Below are 21848 nucleotides of genomic sequence, written 5' to 3' on the forward strand. Positions count from 1 at the left end.
ATAGCTCAAAAGGAGAATGCTCCTGAATTAAATTTCTGGTAGTGCAAGAAAGAAAGAAAGAAAGAAAGAAAGAAAGAAAGAAAGAAAGAAAGAAAGAAAGAAAGAAAGAAAGAAAGAAAGAAAGAAAGAAAGGAAGGAAGGAAGGAAGAAAGAAAGAAAGAAAGAAAGAAAGAAAGAAAGACTTTTTGACAAACTGCAACCTGTGGGGTTTAGATAGTAAGAAGACTAGTTAGAACCCTACCATAGGATAAGTTTGTAATACTTTCTGATGATCTTTTCCTTTAAGGCAGCAGGACTACAGGATGTCCTTGGAAATAAGGATAGAAGAGAGACCAGGAGGGCTTGGGCCTCGTCTGGTTCACTGAGGTAGGAGAGGTGCTGGAGGATAGGAGAAGAGAAGATTTGTGATTAGTAGATACTGCTCAAAGTGGATGCAAATTGAACAAATATTTAGTGACAGTTATCAACAAAAATAGAGTATTGCTGATAAGGGTAACGTCAAAAGGGAGAAGTGCATGAACATCAAATAGTAGAACTCTATTGGGATAGGGACAGACACAACTCATCGGTGAGATCCTATTTCAAAATAAAGAATAAAAATAGGCCTGGGGGTATAGCTCAGAGGTAGAATGCTCCTGGGTTTCATCCCCAATAATGCAAAAAATTATGTGATAGCTGAATAGATCAGCATACCAATATCTTTATGAATAGATGTGATTTCTGTGTAATAATTAAGATGTCCCAATTCAGCTAAACCTATTTTACCATGTAATAACAAACTCTGTAGCATTTCAGAAAATCAAACTATGAGTTATGTGCATCTTAAGAGACATCTTTTTTCTTTTTTTTTTTTTTTTTTTTTTGGTGGTACTGGGGTTCCTGGAAGCCCTCCTTCCTCCGGGCTACACTCCCAGACCTATTTTATATTTTTGAAACAGGGTCTCTGACGCCAGCACGGCTGGCTTCGAACCTGTGCGATCCTCCTGTCTCCGCCTCCCAAGCGCAGGGATTACAAGTGTGCGCCACCACGCCCGGCATTAAGAGACATCTTGATCACTCAGTAAACAGTCATTTAGAATCCATTCTGTGACAGTCCCAGATCTAGACACTTAAGGTACGACAGTGAACAAAACAAATTAGAAGATAAAGATCTCTATATTCATGCAGCTTATACTCTATCACGAGCAAATGCCGAATAACATGATAAGGAATAAAATAATTGCCATGTGAAAAAGAAAGGGGGAAGAGAGAGAGAGAGAGAGAGAGAGAGAGAGAGAGAGAGAGAGAGAGAGAGAGAGAGAGAGATGGAGTATGGGGGAAGAGAAATACCATGTGGAATTATATAGGATGCTTGAGGAGGCCCATGGTAAAGGTACCATGTGAGCTAGGACCAGCAGAAGCCAAAGGAATTGACCACATATGTGATAGAAGAATGGACCAAACAGTAGGAGCAGCATGTGCAGATGCCCTAAAGAGGAAGGATACCTGGCATGTGCCCGTGAGGACTCCTGTTTGGCGGGAACCAAATAAACAAAGGGAAAAGGATTAGAAGATTAAATTAGGTAAGCAGGAGGGTGGGCTGATTGCACTGAACCATAGATCAAATTATAATTGCAAATTATAAAGCTCTTACTGTGAATGAGAAGGGAGCAAATGGAAAGGTTTAGGCAAAGAAAAAATAATCTCCAATTTACCTTTTAGTGTGTGTGTGTGTGTGTGTGTGTGTGTGTGTGTGTGTAGTGCTGGGGATTGAACCCAGTGGTATTCTACCTCCAAGCTACTCCCCCCCCCAGGCCTTCTTTAATTTTTTATTTGGAAATTTACTAAGTTGCTGAGAGTCTTACTAAGTTGCTGAGGCTGGCCTCAAACCTGCCACCCTCCTGTCACAGCCTCCCAAGTACTAAGATTAAAGGTGTGGGCCACCAGTCCCACCCTCTAATTTACCTTTTAAAAGAGTAATTCTAGCTGCTGGCTTAATAATAAAATACCAGGGGCAAAAGATGGAAATATACCTAATAATCCATATGAAAGATGATAGCGGTATTATGGTAGGAGATGATAAAACACTGTGCGGTTATGAAGATATTTTCAAGGTGTAGCCAGTGGGATTGATGACAGAGCACAAGTACAAGAGCTTGGATACAACCGAGAATCACTCCAAGGTACTTGACCAACGGGAAGGATGGGTTTGCAATTAGCTGTGATGGAGCAGGTTTGAGTTAGAATATCAATATCTCCCTGCTAGACAAGTCAAGGGGTACTTTAGACAAGCTGACTACAGGGATCTGGAGTTTTGAATGTATGAACCTTGGCTGGAGATAGGTATAATGATGGTATTAAAACTATAAGATGAAAAGAAGTCACTTAGGGACTGAATCTAATCAGGAATAGAGAACAGAATTGATGAAGGGGAAGGAAAGGTAGAAAAAGAGAAAGAAGAGGAGAGGGAGGGGAGAAAAAAAAAAGAACTAGAACGAAGAGAGGACAGGAAAGACCAGGAATTAAAAGATGCAAAGGAAAAGAGGAGGGATCCACAAAGAACACTGAGAAGGAGAAACCAGTGAAAAACAAGGGAAAACAAGAATTGGGTGTTTGGGGAGCTGACAGGTCCAGCCCATCAGCTGTGGGGCAGAGAAGGAAGGTTGAGTGCCGAGGGCCCCGAACAAAACCACATGGAGCCAGGTGACATGTCAAGCAGGATCTCGTTTATTTTTTCTCAGGCAACCCAATTTAAAGCAAAAAACTGCAAGGGGAATTTCCAACAGGAAACTATTCTAACCTATCAAGCTAAAGGTCACTCGTGCATGTGCAAAGCACATAACTTGCGGCCAATCATTATCCAGTGCACGAGGGGTTCACGAGCACGGAAGCATTATTTGAGCCAATGAGGCTCATCATTACCAAATTGGGCTAGCGGGGGCAAGGAGAGTAGTTATGCCCTCCATATCCGTTTGGCACTACATGGTGCAGATTCATTCGTCGGAAGTTCAGGTGGTTGTACCTGCGCTAGACGCTACATGTAGCTGATTCATCAGAAGTGCTGTCAGGCAGTTTGAGCAGACCCCAACAGGGAGCAAAGAGAGGAAAGTACCTCAAAGGGAGAGCAATGAACTGTGTGTAAAATAAGGGGTGAGAAATCATCAACTTACTTGTTTGCTGTTCGTCTCACAATGTGCAGCTAATGATTCAGAATCCTTGGAGAGCAGGGTTTGGTGGAGGGTGAGAACGAAAGCTCGTAGGAGAGATGTGGCTACAAAGATGAATGAAGAAGCAAGGCAGTAGTTGGTTGGAGAGGAGAGCCAAAAGAATTTGTTTTGATGTGTTAGAAATAGGCTTTGAGCTGAGCGTGGTGGCGCACGCTTGTAATCCCACAGCATTCGGGAGGCTGAGACAGGAGCATCGCGGTTCACGGCCAGCCTCAGCTACTTAGTGAGGCCCACTGCAACTCAGTGAGACCCTGTTTCAAAATAAAGAATAAAAAAAGTTAAGCCGGGCGTGGTGGCGCACGCTTGTAATCCCCACGCTTGGGAGGCAGAGACAGGAGGATTGCGCAGGTTCGAAGCCAGCCGCACTGGCTTTAAGAGACCCTGTTTCCAAATTTAAAAAAAATATATAAAATAGGTCTGGGAGTGTAGCCTGAAGGTAGAAGGGTTTCCAGGAACCCTAGTTCCTGGAAATACAGCAATAAAAATTAAAAAAGCAACTATGACGACTCTAGCCGGGTGTGGTGGCGCACGCTTATAATCCCAGCTTTTGGGAGGCTGAGACAGGAGGATCACACAAGTTCAAAGCCAGCCTCTGCTACTTAGTGAGGCTCTCAGCAACATAGTGAGACCTTGTTTCCAAATGAAATATAAAATAGGTCTGGGAGTAGAGCCCAGAGGTAGCAAAGCTCCTGGGTTCCACCCCCAGTACCACAAACATAAATAAATAAATAAAACTATGACTCTTTCTTTTCAAGTCACTCTCCTAGTAAATCTTCTCTAGTGGTCACAGCAACTCTGTAGAAAACATTAACGTAGCCCTTTTTCATGGCGAGCTTTTACAGAAAAGCTGAAGTTTCCCTTTCCACAAAAATTGGTTCTTTAATTAGATTTAAAGGTATCTTCACTAGAATTTTCAAAGAGCATTACCCAAAATTCTTCTTTTACTTTATTGGTCCAGAAAACCCTCTTTGAAAAAGGGTTTCTTGATCATAGATTTATAAATGCCTCAAACGAGATCTGTTTATTGGAGATGTTCAATGAAAATTGGTGTATTAAAGTATCTGGAAAGTCTTGAGATAATAAACATTTAAAACAATATTTTCTATACTTGGTATAGAATTCCTAACTTTGCAATGAACACAAATATAACATGCTTTGGAAAAGGCTGGTTTACCTACCACTAGTCCTTTGGAAAATGCAGTATTCCATATTACAATCACTGGAAGTGTTTTATTTTGATACTATTATTCTACTATTTTTCAAAGTGAGTGTTTCAGCATGACCAATTGGGCTCCTGTAAAAGATAGACTCAGTTTTTATTTTTTCCCTCAAAAGGTTACTTCTTTCCTGAGCAGAAGGGTTCTCTTGCCCTGCCTGGCTATAGAGATTCAGAAGCAATCTGGGGCCCAGAGGTTGTGACAGCTGTTTGGAAATACTTGCCTTTTATAAATCTAGCCTTAATTTTCTGACATCCTAGTAAGAGCAGAGCATGTACAAAGTAGATATCATAGTACAAAGTAGATATGAAAATAGTTTTACTAAGGATAATGAAATACCATGTAATGTCTGTACTTTACCATTGACTTGAGGGCATCCTTAGAAAACCAAATGTAATAAAAAAAAAAACAAATCATTTTTGAAAAGTGTATACTCTCTAGCAACTTTGTGTGGATTTTTATACAAGGATGATTCATGAGTTATATAAACTGTTATAAAAAATTTTTAAAGAAAATAAGCATGAAATATACTTAACTCTAGCATGTTCTATCACCCTTGCCTATTCCATCCTTGCATGGAAAAACACATACATTCCACTGCAGCGACGCTATTTACTTTCACACAAAATCACTTTGAGTGCATTGAGTGCCACAAAATTGGAGATAATTGGCCTTCTGAAAAATTTCTTATGACCTACAGAGTGGCTCTGTGAAATAAACATTACTAACATTTACCATCATCTAGCTCCATTCTATGTCACAGCTCACACTCACACAGTAGGTCCTTCCAGATCCTTCTCTCTCTCTCTCTCTCTCTCTCTCTCTCTCTCTCTCTCTCTCTCTCTCTCTCTCGCTTTGTGTGTATGAGTGTGTGGTACTAGGGTTTGAACCTAGGGTCATTCCAAACTACACATCAGCTCTTTTTATTTTTTGTTTTTGAAACAGGATTTTATTAGGTTGCTGATGATCTTGCTATATCGCTAAGGCTGTCCTCGAAACTGTGATCCTCCTGTCTCAGCTTCCCGAGTACTGGGATTTCAAGTGTGCACCACCTCACCTAGCATGATGTAGCAATTTTAAATAATTACTTAAGTACTAATACATTAAGTCATATCTAAAAGTAAATTGTAAAATGTCAGCAGAGAATGTTCCTTTCCCTAGTACAGGTAATGAATCATGTAACATTTCTTCAAATGATTATTATCATGTGAAATTATATTTAAGTAATAGTAAATTAAGTTTTTAAACGTGGAATAGCTTGAAGTGTTTGCGATACTAATTGAAACTGAAAATTTATTTTTTTTTATTTATTTATTTATTTTTTTTAATTTTATTTTATTGGTGCACTGTATTCATACATCATAGTGGGATACAAACTTTTGTAGACATACATGCACACATCGCCCAGTCAGCCCCCACCCGATCCCCACCCCATTCTCTCCCCATCCCTCCCTCCCATGCTTGGCTTAGTGGTTGACATCTAGTATTATAGCAATTTATCCAAAATTAAAAATGATAATCTCACATAACAGTTTCATTTGTCTGATACCAAGCTTTTGATGACTTAAAGATAACATTTCAATATTTCTTTTTGCTTTCTTTCTTACCAGAGAATATTTTTTTCTTTTTTTTAGGTGAAACTATCATATATTTATTTTTCAGAAAAAAATCTATCCTGATATGGAATATGGACTCTAGATACCCAAAACAATCTCGAAGCAAAAACAAAGCTAGAAGATGTATATTTTCTGATTTCAAACCATATAAAGCTACAATAATTGAAACAGTGTAGTACTGTTCTAAAGGCAGATATATAGACCATTGGAGTTAAATACAAGCCTAGAGCTAACTTCTTCCCTATATTGTCAAGTTATTTTTGACAAGGTTTCCACGAAGATTTGGTGGTGGAAATAATAATCTTTTAACTAAATATTGTTGAAAAATAATAATTACATGGAAAAGAATAAAATTGGACCCTTACCTAATCCCACATACAAGTATTAACTCAAAATATATAAAAGACCTAAATATAAATCTTAAGACTATAAACTTTTAGGAGAAAATCTGGGTCATAAAACCTCACAACATTGAAATTGGCAGTGATTTCTTGGATATGATTTCAATGGCACAGGCAACAGAAGAATATACAAACTCCCTAAAAAATAAAAGAAAATATTGTATATCCAAAGACAATGTAAACAGAGTTAAAAGTTACTAATAGAATTGGATAAAATATTTCCAAATGCTATATCTGAAGGTATATTAATATTCCAACTAGAAATCCTAAAAATTAACAACAATAAAGGCAAACAATACAACTTAGAGATAGGTAAAAGACTAACATAAATAATGAATCTCCACAGATAACCAATCTTAGTTGTCTGTTGGATGGAAACTCTTGTTTCTCTGGTTCTGGTGAGTGTTACCTATTTCTTCTTTGTAGTTAATCTCTTTGAGTATTTTCTCTAGCGCTGGTTTTGAAGACATAAATTCCTTCAGTTTCTGTTTGTCATGGAAGCTTCTTATTTCTCCATCTAATTTGATAGAAAGTTTTGCTGGATAGGAAATTTTTGGCTGGAAGTTGTTTTCTTTCAGAGTTTGGAATATGTTACTCCAAGCCCTTCTGGCTCTCATGACTTGGTTTGGGAAGTCTGGAGTGATTCTAATTGGTTTGCCTCTGAATGTCACTTGGCCCTTTGCTTTTGTTGCCTTTAAGATTCTCTGCTTGGCTTCCACATTGGTCATTTTGACAATTATATGGCGTGGGGATCCTCTTCTCCGATCCTGTCTAAAGGGAGTTCTATAAGTTTCCTGGATCTGTGTATCAACCTCTTGCTCTATATTTGGAAAATTTTCTGCTATTACTTCCTTGAAGAGATTGTTGATCCCTTTGGTATCACTTTCTTTTCCCTCCTCTATTCCAATTATTCTTAGGTTAGCTCTCTTAAGATGGGCCCATATTTCTTCAATGTCAGATTCCTGCTGTTGGATATCTTTTTCTAGATTAGAAACTATGCATTCATTTTTGGATTGCTCATCTTCTAAGAGCGAGATTCTGTTCTCCATGTGGTCTAATCGGTTGTTTGTGCTTTGAATTGAGGCCTTTACTTCATTAATTGCATCCTTTATCTCTTTTTGGCTCTCTCTGAGTTCTTTTCGAAGCACCTCTATTATTTCTACAGTTATTTTCCTGATTTGATCTTCTAGAAATCTCTGATTTCCTGTTTTATCAGGTTCTGATGTTGTGGGGTTGTGCACATTCATTACTTCAGTGTTATTCCTCTTTCCCATGATTTCGGAGGTTTGTGCCTTCTCTGGGTTCTTCCCTTGGGTCACTATGGCTTCACTTAAGGTGCTCTGGATCTCGAGTCTGTATTATCTCAGACCCTACTACTCCTTTACTGGGTTGTATCACAGAGTCTCCGACCCAGGGAGTCGATAGAGGCTGCTTTAAACTATGGGGGGTGCCAGGTTGCACGCTCTCCTATGGTGTGATATCTCTGCCACCACCACTCCCTCACTGGGTCAAGTCCCAGGAGGCACAATACTGGGATTTCTCCTCTGTGGTCCGCAATTTGACTCACTGTTCTTGAGTACGTAGATGTAGCTGTACTGGACTCGGTGAATTCACTGCTGCTGCCGCCGCCGGTGGCAATATGGCGCCTCTGCCACGCCCTCGGCCATGAGGCTGGCGTATTTTTTCTTCTCTGGTTTTGATTTCCACGCTGAATCCCTGCAGCGTGTGCTGAGCTCAGCCACTGGGAGCTTTAAATGCTGTCTGCGCCGAAAGATCCCGCCTGGCTGTTCCGCATCGGCTCACCTCGGCTTGCTGTAGCCGTCCGCTTAGTTCGCCGCTGCCGCCGGCAGTATGGCGCTGCTGCCGCGTCCTCGGGTGCGTGTGTCTCCTCTGTGGCCCTGAGCTCTGTTCTCAGTTCGCTTTCTCTCTGGAGCCTGGTGGTTTTTTTGTTTTTCTGGTGATGGTGTTTTCTGGCTATGAAAGGCGCTCTTTTTGTGGTAATGGAGATTGGTTGTTAGCGGGACTCTTAAGCCCCGCTTTTCTCGGTCGCCATCTTCCCGGAAGTCCTGAAACTGAAAATTTAGTGAGTGGTAATCCTGTAATGTGTCATAATTCAGAAAGACTTTACCAGGAGAGATTCTTGGGACCTCAGCAGCATAAATTGGTGGCAAAAGAGTGAAAACAAAAAGTTCACAGGGCCAAGACTAAGGGAAATACGCCAGGTGTTGATTTGACTCCCCAAAGGCCAGCCATTTAAAATTCAAAGCCAGTATTCAAATAAGTGAGGGAAGTTTAGGCTCGACTTTGACAGAAAAGGGTGAGCAGTAGAAGCAAACACCACCAGACAAAAAAAGAATAGTCCTGACCTGGATGGGAGTGACATGGATGTCAAATATAGTAAACATCACTTAGCAAATAATTTCCCAATTAAAACACCTACAGTCATCTTGAACCTAAGATAAAGATTTCTTTCTTTACAAACCACTCAAAGATGTCTTGATACACGATATTAAATAGGTAGCTATTACCACATACTAACTTAAATTCATAGTAAACAACCACAGCATGCAATTCAGTTTTCTACTTCAGAAAATTCATAAATTGTTCTATCATGGAACTTTGAGATCTGTCCCAAATAGTAGAAACCAAAAATGTTAAATCTATTCATGCCAAGGTTTTTATACTGTTTAAGGCAAGGTTGGTTCCTATTGAAATGAAAACTCAGCATTCATTCAGGGGTACAAAGAGAGGAACATGATGCTCTTTTAAAACATCTAAGTAGCCAGGCGTGGTGGCGCACGCTTGTAATCCCCGCGCTTGGGAGGCGGAGACAGGAGGATCTCGCAGGTTCAAAACCCAGCCATGCTGGCTTAAAAAACCCTGTTTAAAAAAAAAAAAAAAAAGGTCTGGGAGTGTAGAGTGTAGCCCGGAGGCAGAAGGGCTTCCAGGAACCCCAGTACCACCAAAAAAAAAAAAAAAAAAAAAAAAAAAAAAAAAAATCTAAGTAATCTATTGGTCTATTGGTAAAGAAAAAAAAATCACAAATAAAGATGAAATGTTCAAGATCACTGAATTCTTTTTTTTTTTTTTTTGCGGTGCCTATCCTTATTTTTTATTTATTTATTTATTTTTTTTTTTTACTGGTCCACTATAGTCTCAAATCATAATGTGGATAGCGTTGACAATGGCATATATTCACACAGTGCTTGGTTCCCCCTCTCCACTTCCCAATACTGAGTGACCAGGTTAACAATGTTATATTCACATGAATACACATAGTTGCATGTAGCTTTTCCATTGGAAAAAAAAAACCCCTCAGCCTTCTTCCTCCCCTACCCTTTCTTCCTGGCTTTGCTGAGGTTTCTTCTCAGTTATCTGGAGTCCTGCTGGTATTCCTAATACTCCCTAGCTTGGGCATATTAGAGAAAACATTTGTTCCATCTCTGTGCTTGGCTGATCTCACTTAACATCTTATGAATGACATGATTTTGTTCTTCTTTATAGCTGAGTAGAATTCCATTGTGTGTATTTCCCATAGTTTTGCAATCCATTCACCTGTTGATGGAGACCTAGGTTGGTTCCATATTTTCGCTTATTACAAATTGTGCTGCTATGAACATAGGTGTGCATATGTTACTGTAATTCTCTGATTTCAATTCTCTGGAAAAGATACCCAGGAGTGGAATAGCCAGGTCATATGGTGGATTCGTTCCCAGTTTTCTAAGGAATCTCCACACTGATCTTCATAGTGGCTGAACTACTTTGCACTCCCACCAACAGTATTATAAAAGAGTTGTCTAATTTTCATAGTGTAGTGTTTATCATGTTCACCTCACACTGAATTCTTTTTTTTTTTTTTTTTTTTTTTTTTTTGGTGGTACTGGGGTTCCTGGAAACCCTTCTACCTCCGGGCTACACTCCCAGACCTATTTTTACATTTTCATTTTGGAAACAGGGTCTCCTAAGCCAGCGCACGTGGCTGGCTTCGAACCTGCGCGATCCTCCTGTCTCTGCCTCCCAAGTGCGGGGATTACAAGCGTGTACCACCACACCCAGCAGACTGAAATTCTTTTTAAGTTTTAATATATTCAACTGGTTAGAGTATATATATCCTTCCTCTCCACTCCCCTAACTCTTCTTTTAAATAACATTGTGTGTGTGTGTGTGTGTGTGTGTGTGTGTGTGTGTGTGTGGCACTGGGTTTGAACTCAGGGCCATTCTACCTCCAATCTATACTCCCAGCCAAAATATGGAGCCAACCCAGGTCTCCATCAACAGAAGAATGGACTGCAAAATTATGGGAAATACGCACAATGGAATTCAACTCAGCTATAAAGAACAAAATCATGTCATTCACAAGAAGATGGAAAGACCTGGAGAACATTATGTTAAGTGAGATCAGCAAAGCAAAGTAAGAGAAGGGACATATGTTTGCTCTAATATGCCCAAACTAGGGAGTATTGGGGATACCAGAGGAACACCAGATAATGGAGGGGAAACCTCAGCAAAGCTTGAAAGGAAGGGTAGGAGAGGAAGAAAGCTGAGGTTGATTAATGGAGGAGCTACATTCAAATATGTGTTAAAGTGTGAATGTAGCACGGTCAACCTGGACACTCATTGTTGGGAGAGAGAAAGTAAAAGCAGCAGGGAGAGGACACCAAGCACTGTGTGAATGTATGCCATTTTCAATATGATCCACATAAAAATAAAATAAAAATAAGTGGGTGTATTTTATCAGATGTTTTTTCAGCATTTATTAAAATAATCATGTGATTTTTGTCCTGAGTTGTTTATGTTGTGAATTACATGGGTTGTTTTTCATGTTGAACTAACCTTGCATCCATGGGATAAACCAGACTTGGTCATAGTATATAATTTCTTGATGTGGTTTTGAATGTGCATTGCTAATATTTTGTTTAGAAGTTTTGTGTCTAAGTTCATCAACGATATTGGTCTGTAGTTTTCTTGAGCTGTGTATTCAATTTGATGTTCAGTGCGATGTTGGCTTCATAAAATGTGTTCGAGAGAGTTCTGTCTCTATTTTTCATGGAATAGATTAGGAAGTATTAGGATTAGTATTGGGATTAGATCTTCTAGTTTTTATAAAAAGGTTTTATAAAATTCAGCTGGGAAACCATTTAGACATGAACTTTTCTTTGATGGTATTTCTTTATTGCTGTTTCAATCTCTATGCTATTGGTCAGTTTAAATTTTCTCTATCTTCTTCATTCAATTTAGGAAGGTTGTATATGTCTAGAAATTTGTCAATTTCTTCTAGATTTTATATTTTGTTGAAGTATAGGTTTTCAAAGTAGTTTCTGATAATCCTCTGGACTTCTGTGCTGTCTGTGGTAATATCTTTTTAATATCTTAGTTTACTAATTTGGATTGATTCTCTTTAAATTAAGCAATTATATCCATGAAATAATTTTTTCTGAAAAAAAGAGAAATTTCCAAAAGCCAATTGTTTTTGAAACAAGGTCTCACTAGGTTAACGAGAGTCTCACTACTTTCTGAGGCTGTCCTCGTGTCTGCAATCCTCGTGTCTCAAACTCCCAAGTACTGGGATTACAGGTGTGCACTAACACAGCCACTTTCCAAAAGCCAAATTCTAATGTATGCTCTCAGTTTCTTTCTAGCTTTTTAAATTTCTTCATGAGAGTATATATTCTGCTCTCTTCATTTCATTCCCCATGCTATACTTTTTATAAGTAAAAACAAAAAAGTTGTGTTTTTCATAAAAGGTATGAGTATTAATTTCTGAGTTATCTTTTCAAAATGTCTTTATTTGGGTCTCACCTTCAATTAGTAATGTGCCTGCTTAATTCTAGGTTCAAAAGCATTTTCCTTTAGATCTATGCAGCTATTGCTCATTCCTCTCAGCATCTAGTATAATTTTCCAGAAGTCAGTTAAACTAGTTAATACTTTGTGGGTTTTTTTTTTCCTTTACTTTCCCCAGCCCTATTTCCATTCTTTATTTTGACACAGGTTCTCATCAAGTTGCAGAGGGCCTCACTAAGTTCTAAGGCTGGCCATGAATCTGTGATCCATGAATCTGTCTCAGCCTCCCAAGTACTGAGATTACAACCGTGAGCCACCACACCCAGCTTTATAGGGTAACATCATTTGACCACATTTTCCACCAACCATTATTGCTCACTATTCTGCAGTGCATCCCCCAGCGCTCCAGAAAACCGTCTACATTTGCTTCTCTAGACTGGGTGTACTCAATTCCTCTCCCCCCATTCTCATCCTCTCTCACTTTCACTCTTTTGTAATATTTTTTTTAATGTGGTTGGGGGTTAGGAGAGAAAATAATTCTTTGCCTTCTTCCACGGCAGAGACCATCTAACCAGCACTTACCAGAGCCTTTAAGAAAGTTTACATCAAGAATGTTGTTTTTACATCTTCATACATGCAGAATAGAATATTAAATAATTCTTGAAAGACTCTGATTCTTATCTTTATTAATATTTTGAGTTATTTTTATTTACCTTTTTATTTAGCAGACACAAAGGATATTTCACCGAAAATACCCACGTGTGTGTGTGTGTGTGTGTGACTGTCCATTCTCTCACTCAATAGAAATAAAATACTTCACTATTCAAATCTCAGAGTATGTTTGACATCACCAACTACTAATATTACTCCAATTGGTTCAAATGATTATCCCTTTAACCTAAAAGGCACAGTATGAGTCTGTGTTCAAATTCTGTCTTATTTTCAAAACATAATTTAGTAACAATAATGATTTCTATTTTCTTGGTAAAATGAAGGAAATTTTATTTAAATTATGCTCTCATAATTTACTTGATGGTTATTGAAGTAAAAGTTCTTAAAAAACAGTATTATTCAAGTAGTTAGAGCAGTAATAATATGTAGGCTAGAGATAACCCTAATGGACTATGATAGTATGTAACTTTCTCAGTCATAGCTAACCCATGCCTACAGAGAGCACAATTAGCATAATATATGCTATCATCCTTCCTTTACTTTTACTATTTGGTTTGTGTTTGTACATATATATTCGAAATATTCATTATGTTTGGTTTAATCTAGTATTCACCCAACTCTTACTATGGAACACTTGGATAAAAGAACTTGGTAAAAAAGCTTCTACAGCCTGGAAAGTTTGTCAAACAATACTGGGTATCTCTAAGAGAGATTCACAATATAGATTAGCATACTGAAAGCTCTGAGAAGCCCACTGTCTTAGTCTTTTCAGACTGTCTTTCCAGACCTAACAAAATATCACAGAGTCAGTGGTTTATAAAAAAAAAAAAAAAAGTGTATTTCTCACAGTTCTGGAGGATGGGAGGTTCATGATTTTCTGTCTACTGATGGCCCCAAGGCCCTCTTCCTGGCTCAGAGACAGCTGTTTCCTTACTCTAATGTCAAAGGGAAGAAAGTGCCAGTCTCTCTGACGTCTCTTATAAAGGCAGCAATGCCATTTAGGAAGGCTCTGCCCCAGTGACCTAAGCACTTCCCACATTCCCTGCCTTCTAACACCATCATCCTGGGGACAAGGTTCTCAACATTTGAATTTTTGAGGCCCACAAACATTCAGGCCATAGTAAGCACCTATAAAGAAATATACCATATTTAACAAGTTTCAAGTATTAATATAGATTTCACAAATGTAGCTTACATGATTTTTTCCCATAGCATACTTAATATACTATGGCACACCATTCTGAAAAATAAGCTGTTGCTACATGGATGAAATCATAACTAAAACACTACTAAAATGTCCCCATTAAAAACTTTACCTAGACTGCCAGGCATGGTGGCACATGCTTGTAACCCCAGTACTTGGGAGGCTGAGACAGGAAAATCACAGGTTTGTGGCCAGCCTCAGCTACTTAGTGAGGCCCTCCACAATTTAGTGATGTCCTGTTTCAAAATAAAGAATAAAAAATAGAGCTGAGGATGTAGCCCAGAGATAGAATGCCCATGTTCAGTCTCCAGTACCACATACACACAAAAAAAATTACCTTGGTGGTGCACACCTTTAATCCTAGTACTCTGGAGTTTGAACAGGAGGATCACAGGTTTAAATAGAGCCTCAGAGCTGGGCGTGGTGGCACACACTTGTAATCCCCACGCTTGGGAGGCTGAGACAGGAGATTCGCGCAGGTTTGAAGCCAGCCTCAGCTACTCAGTGAGGCTCTCAGCAACTTAGTGAGACCCTGTTTCCAAATAAAAAATATAAAATGAGTCTGGGAGTATAGCCCGGAGGTAGAAAAGCCTCTGGGTTCCACCCCCAGTACCACAAAAAAAAAAAAAAGAGCCTCAGCAAGTAGTGAGACTCTCAGCAGCCTAATGAGACCCTGTTTCAAAACAAAAATAAAAAATAGGGCTGGGAAGGAGTGCAGCTCAGAAGTAGAATGCCCCTGGGTTCAATCCCCAGTACCAAAAATATTTCTTTTTACCTAGACATGTTCTATCAATTAATAATTCCATTAAGAGCACTTAATTTTGCTGCCATTTCATTTTAAACCTGCTCCAATCAAGTATATCCCCAATACTTGATACAAATTGGTCTTGTTAATTTTGACATTTGTATTGCTAAATAAAACAATGGTCAGTTAGTTTCAAGTCATTATTTGTATTAATTAGCTTTTTTTTTTTTTCTATACTGGGGATTGAACCACCCAGGGGCATTCTCCATCCCAAGTATACCCCAGCCCTATTTTTTATTCTATTTATTTATTTATTTATTTATTTATTTATTTATTTATTTTGGTGGTACCGGGGTTCCTGGAAGCCCTTCTACCTCCAGGATGCACTCCCAGACCTATTTTATAATTTTTTTTTTTTTAAAACAGGGTCTCTTAAGCCATGGAGGCTGGCTTCAAACCTGTGCAATCCTCCCATCTCACCTCCCAAGCGGGGAAGGGGGGGGGGGGATTACAAGCGTGTGCCACCATGCCTGGCTTTTTATTCTTTATTTTAAAACAAGGTCTCATTAAATTTCAGGGGGTCTAAGTAGCTGAGGTTGCCTGAGAATCGCAATCCTCCTGTTTCAACCTCTTAAGTACTGAGATTAAAGAGTGTACTACCACACCCAGCTAATGTTTTTTTATGGTACTAGGGACTGAACCCAGAAGTGTTCTACCTTTGAGACACACCCTATCCCTGGTTTTGTTTTGGTTTGGTTTTTTTGGGTTTTTTTTTTGTTGTTGTTGTTGTTTGTTTGAAACAGTTGTCTAAGTTGCCAAGGACCCAAGTAGCTGAGGCTGGCCTCGAACCTGAGACCCTCCCAAGTACAGGGATTAGAGCATGTATACTATGCCTGGCTATCTTTGTATGCTTTTATTGGTGGAGATAATCCCTGTCTTTCAAGAGTGGTTCTATGTCCCTAGTCAGATGAGAAAGCTACTTCTGTCAACTGTTTACCTGAAAAAGAGGAAAAATCTGGAGTTTCTAATGTAGTTCTTCGCTAAATTAACATGATTCAATTTGAGCCTATTCATCCTCATATGACCATGAAAGTATCAATGCCTTGGTTTGGTTTTTTCCTTATTTCTCTCCCAACCAATCTCTTCTGTTTTATACCTTCCTAAAAGGCCTCAGAACTTCTGGCTCTTGTTTTGCAGCACCTTTATGTCTTCATTCTTATATTTCCTATCATTTCAGTGGGATTGAAAATGAAGAAAATAATCGACTGGCCATAACAAACCTATCATCTGAAACTGAAATGCAAGCAATAACACAAAGAATATAAATATTTGGAGATCCACTATGTATGAGGAGACTGATTGTATCTCCTCTTCTTGTTTTGCAATTTTATTTTCCGTTGTGTGTCCTAATTGCTCAACAAAAAACTACTTAAAATAACTTTCATATAAATGTACAAATTATTGACCTTGAATGTTCTGAACTCACATGGAACTAATCTGATCACATGCCTACCACATGCCTGTAATATCTAATTCAAAAGATACTCAAACCTGTTCAAGAAAAAGATGAAAAGTCATATGAAAATCACTATTCTTACCAGAATTAAGACTTTGATATACTTTGTGTAAGAGATGTAAATTAAGCTACTTTATTGGTCACTTTGTCTTTGTGCATTCAATCTGTACAAACCATAGAATAATTTAAGTTGTTGGGGAAATTTATGGCCATTAATTTCCTATCTCTTACCTCTCATAACATTTACACACACACATATGCACACGTACACACTAAAAATTACCTAAGCATCTATTTGGGATTATATCTTGTTTTATGATTCAGGGTCCTTGAATAAAACCAAAATATTCAGAATATGGGGGCGGGGGGGGAATAATCAGGCCTTGGAGAAAAGGAAGACACACATTAGCAATATAAAAATAATTTATCTTTAAACTGGGCATGGTGGGGTGTGCCTTTGTAATCCCAATACTTGGGAAGCTGAGACAGGATGAGCACAGGTTCATGCCCAGCTTCAATAATTTAGTGAGACCCTCCACAGCTTAGTGAAACCATTTCAAAATAATAAAGAGAAGGCTGGGGGTGGAGGTGAGAGGTAAAATGCATCTGGTTCAATACTCAGTACCACAAACAACAAAAAATGTATTCTTAAAATTAATCTTGATTTAAAAATGAGATCTTTTCTTTCCCCTATTTGTTCTGTTTAACAGATTATGAATGATCCTTGGTCCAAAATTCAAGGTATGATGACTGTCTTTATTAAATGTAAGTATTAAGTATAACTTCCAGGAAACAAGGTACATAAATATAATAACTTTGTATTCTTAACAATTCTCTACTCAAGGGCTGGGAATGTAGCTCAGTGGTACAATACTTTTCTAGCATACACAAGGCCCTGGGTTCAACCCTTGGCACTGCAAAAAGGAAAAAAAAGAAAAACCTTCAAAGTAAAGGTGATAACAATTATGGCTTTATGCAGTTTTGTCTTTTTCACAACCAGATCTAAATAGGAAAGAATTGGTAACAGAATATTTGCCCTGGGAAAGCAAATACCCAAAATCAGTTAACAAAATAAATTTGTGACAGAAGAAAATAAGACAGCAGTAGTAATTATTAAAGAGAAACAATATTCTAAGCAGCGTTTTCAGGTTAGACAAAATTAAGTTCATGGGGAATATGGGCTACCATGAGAATATGCTCCATTTTTTATGTATCCTCTACATCTCCAGAATTGCACAAAAAACAATAAAAATTTAACAATAAAATATCAACACAGACTATCATGTCGTAAATGTTTATATTTCTCTTAACATAACATTGTATAGTTCTAATATGTATCCATAGGATTAATACTCATATGGAGTAGAGTGGAAAAGTGCAGAACTAAAGAAATAAATGTCTATCTGGAAACAAAAGCACACATCTCTTAGGATTTAAAAATATTGCACATAATAAGGTTGCACAGAAATTACTGGCTGGTTTTACAAACAGAATGAGGTATTAGTCAATCTCTAGATAAAGACAAGTGCTAAGAGGAGGAACTACACACAAACACACACACACACACACACACACACACACACACACACACACACACACCACATAAATTTATATTAAGACCTACAGTGCCAACAACTAAGAAATGTGAAAAGATGTGTAAGTGGCTAGGCTTTCCAACCCTACAAAATCATCAGCCAGGGACTAAATACATAACAATCTCTTGGCAATATTTCATATTTTTCAACTTTTCTTCAGTTTAACTAAGAGCAGTACAATCATTTCTTTTACCCCAATTCTACAACAGAAAGGTATAGTTCTGTGATAAATTATCAAACCATCCCTTTCTAAAGCTTTTGTTGGCAATCAACCAAGATAGTGCTCCTCCTTGCTGCATGACTCAATTATACACTTTATATACATTTAGCAACTCAAGTCACAAATACTAGAGCATGCAATGTTAAATTAGTAAAGATTTCACTGCAAAAATCATTCAAGTTCACACAATTTATGTCTATAATAACTTTTAACATTCAATCTTTATATATCAGCCAAACTTAATCCTCTTTCTCCCCTGATAATAAAACTGGCTGCATTAATGAGCCCAAAGGCAGGTTAAAAAAAAAAAAAGGCCATATTTTTAATCTTTAAAGAACCTTTCCTAAACAGAAAAATTAGTAATTAGATATTTGTCTACTGGCGGGAAGTTGCTGAATTTGTCAAAAACAATTTAAATATATGTAAAAGCTATTATCAAACTGTTTAAAGTAAGTGAAATCATGCACTTGTCAAAATAGTTCACAGAAAACTGTTTTACATCAAAGATACTGTAGAAGACTCAACTAGATGGGTTTAGTGATACAGAAAAAGAACAAACTATTGTCCCGAACAGTCAGTGTATGTAGTAACCATATTTCCTCTACGCTGAGTCACAGTCCTGCAGTGCTTGTTAGATCCATGAAATCTATTTTCAGTCTGTACTGTGTGTCTGTTGGTGGTATCAAACCCACTAAAAGAAAACATTTTCTCCATATCTTCAAACATGTCATCAAATAATCCACCTCCAAAAGAAAACTCCTGGAAATGATGCCTTTGTCTACTGGAACCATCCTGGTGTGTCTGGAAATGATTTTCAAAATGCTTCTTAGACCGAGTGTTTTGATTTTGACCAAAAAAACTAAAGTCTTTAAATAAGTCATCAAAATTGAAGTTAAATGATTGCTCAAAAGGACTTCCACTACTTCTTTGTCCTTTACCATTAGTAAAAGCATTGTGTCCAAGTGTATCATACTCTCTTCGCCTATTGGCATCTGACAGTGTTTCATATGCTGAAAGAGATAGAAAAAAAGAAACACTTTTAAAAACTGAAGGTAAAATATTCAATTCAAACTTGAATCTTCAAATACATGATTTCAACTCTATATTTTAGGGAAGTATTTCACATCAAAGTAAAAGCAAAATACTATGAGTCTAAGAATTAAGTTAAAAATTACGGTTATAAACAAGGTGAGGACTTTGTCTTATTCACTGATGTATTACCAGTAGTTAGGCTCTATAACATTGCTAGTAAATACTCAGTAAGTAACTTGTTAAATGAATAGCCAATAAGTTATTTATTAAATGAATGCTACCATTACTACAATTAAAAATGTGGCATTACAAAGCTCTTTAATTTTCATATTGGATGACACTTGCATTAAAGAAATAAATGGTCAAATATAGCCAGATAATAGTTCTGATTTTTCATTTCCTTACTACCTGAGGCAAATGTTTAATCCCAACTCCCTAGTCAATAACCACAAACAACCATTAGTTACTAAATGTTTAAGAAGTATAGTTTGTTTCAGAATTAATCTTAATAAAAAATGTTTCATACTTTTCCTTTAAAGACAAATATGGCTCTTAAATGTAGTTCACTTAAATGAAGAAGAAAACTTTAGAGCCTATTTTAATTTTTTCATATACTTGACAATAATCTTGGGTACCAAAATTTATTTTTATATAGAAACAATACTGGCTTCATAAATAATAACAGAATAAAATTATACTTTCAACATTTTTAGATCTGTATTCATCTCATTCATTCAGAAACCAAAGTATTGTAAAAAAAAAAATCTCAAATCCAGTATAATGGTGTATGTTTTAGTAATCCCAGTATTTGGAAGGCTGAGACAGGATGATTACAAATTCATGGACAACCTCAGCAAGTAGTTAGACTCAACCACCTAGTGAAACCTTGCCTTGCTTCAAAATAAAAATTGAAAATAGGGCTGGGAGGCGGGGCATGATAGTGTGTACTTGAAATCCCAGTACTTGGGAAGCTGAAACAGGATCACAGTTGGAGGACAACCTCAGCTACTTAGGCCCTTTGCAATTCAGTGAGACCCTACTTCAAAATAAAGAATAAAAAATAGGGCTGGAGGTATAGCAAATAGGGCTGGAGGTATAGCTCAGAGGTGGAATGTCCCTGGGTTCCATGCCCAGTACTGGAAAAAAAAAAAAAAAAAAAACAGGGCTGGGGAGAATAGCGTGGAGATAAAGCCCTGGAGAGCAAACCCTGGTACCCCAATAAATAAATAAACTAAAAAATAGGGCTGACTCAGAAACAGAAGTCCCTGGGTTCAATTCCCAGTACCACACACACCCAAAAAATGTCAGAATATTTATATGTAAATCTCACTTACCCTCCTGTCTCCATAAAACCTTCAAATGCATAGACTTCTTAGCTATCATTCTCCTTATTAGTTAATACCCACGAGACCTTAGAATCACTTACTTACCTTCTGCAATCTCTCTGAATTTTGCTTCAGCATCAGGACTCTTATTTTTGTCAGGATGGTACTTCATGGCCAATTTGTGAAAGGCCTTCTTGATTTGGCGTTCTGATGCCGATTTTGGCACACCTAAGATATCATAGTAGCTTTTTGAAGCCAGAATTAATTCTGTTATCATTAAAATGCAGATTGCAAAGATGAAAACTGACTGGGGAGTAGCCATTTCTAATATCCTAAAAGAGAAAGGAAAAGAAACTTTTATCCTCAGAGCTAATCTAAAACATTTTTCTTTTAAAAGAAACCAATGAGCCAGGCATGGTGGTCCATGTTTGTAATCCCAGCATTTGGGAGGCTGAGATAGGAGGATCACAGGTTCCACAAGATGCAGCAATTCAGTTAGGCCCTCAACTTAGTAAGACCAGGTCTCAAAATAAAAAAATAAATAGGTCTAGGGGCACAACTCAAGAGGTATAAAATGCCCCTGGATTCAACCCCCGGTACCACAAAAAAACAAACAAACAAACAAAAAAAAAAATCATCGAACTTTGGGGCTATGAGATACATTTAATGCAGTATGAAGATGTTATGCATGTACTATCTTGTATAGATTCTATTGTACTGTCAGTATTAGTATCTATGATATTAATAATCTCTATCTGCAGTCTTTGCTTTTCCTGCTGAAATGAACTAACATTTTTTAGGAAGAGATTTCTACTAATTTAAGATATTCAGAGCTTTCCCTTTGTAATGCATCCCCCCTCCCCAGATAAAATTAGTTATCCCCTCAGGATATGAATTCTTGAAAGAAATGCATTAAAATACTATTTAAATTTTTTTTATAAACTAGCTTGCATATGATGGTTCTTCAATAATATCTGGTAAAAATCGGTTATCAAAAATTGTGTGCCTTCTCTTGTGTTTAGCCAGAAGTAATAGTGGAAAGGAAAAGCCAAAGAGAGATGTATCTCAATTTGTTTGAATTCTATTTGGTCTTTACAAAGTTAACACACTTTAGGAGTTATAAGATATATATAAACTTAGAATCACAAATGTTTAACAAAGTAGTACAGATAACTTCGTTTAAAACGCACAACTTAAGATTTCTGCAAAGGCTGCCAGGGGGAAAAAAATAAATGTACTTGGTAAAGATCACCTGAATATACTTGTACAGTACAAATGACTGCACTTTACAGAAGTTAGGGGGTTTTTTTTTTCAAC

The 21848-nt window shown here is 37.5% G+C and overlaps 1 protein-coding gene across 1 annotated transcript; it reads right to left on the reverse strand.

Annotated features, from left to right (window-relative positions):
• Window positions 1-18732: 18732 nt before the first annotated feature.
• Window positions 18733-20859, reverse strand: DNAJB9 (DnaJ heat shock protein family (Hsp40) member B9; the record flags this gene model as incomplete). Its single annotated transcript, XM_080701050.1, has 2 exons — window positions 20637-20859; window positions 18733-19184 (listed from the first exon to the last, which is right to left on the reverse strand). Exons 1-2 carry the CDS (start codon window positions 20851-20853, stop codon window positions 18733-18735), a joined length of 669 nt encoding a protein of 222 aa, XP_080557176.1. The 5' UTR covers window positions 20854-20859.
• Between the last annotated feature and the right edge of the window lie 989 nt (window positions 20860-21848).

Source organism: Muscardinus avellanarius, assembly GCF_963383645.1.
Source record: "Muscardinus avellanarius genome assembly, chromosome: 9".
Taxonomy (NCBI): Eukaryota; Metazoa; Chordata; class Mammalia; order Rodentia; family Gliridae; genus Muscardinus; species Muscardinus avellanarius.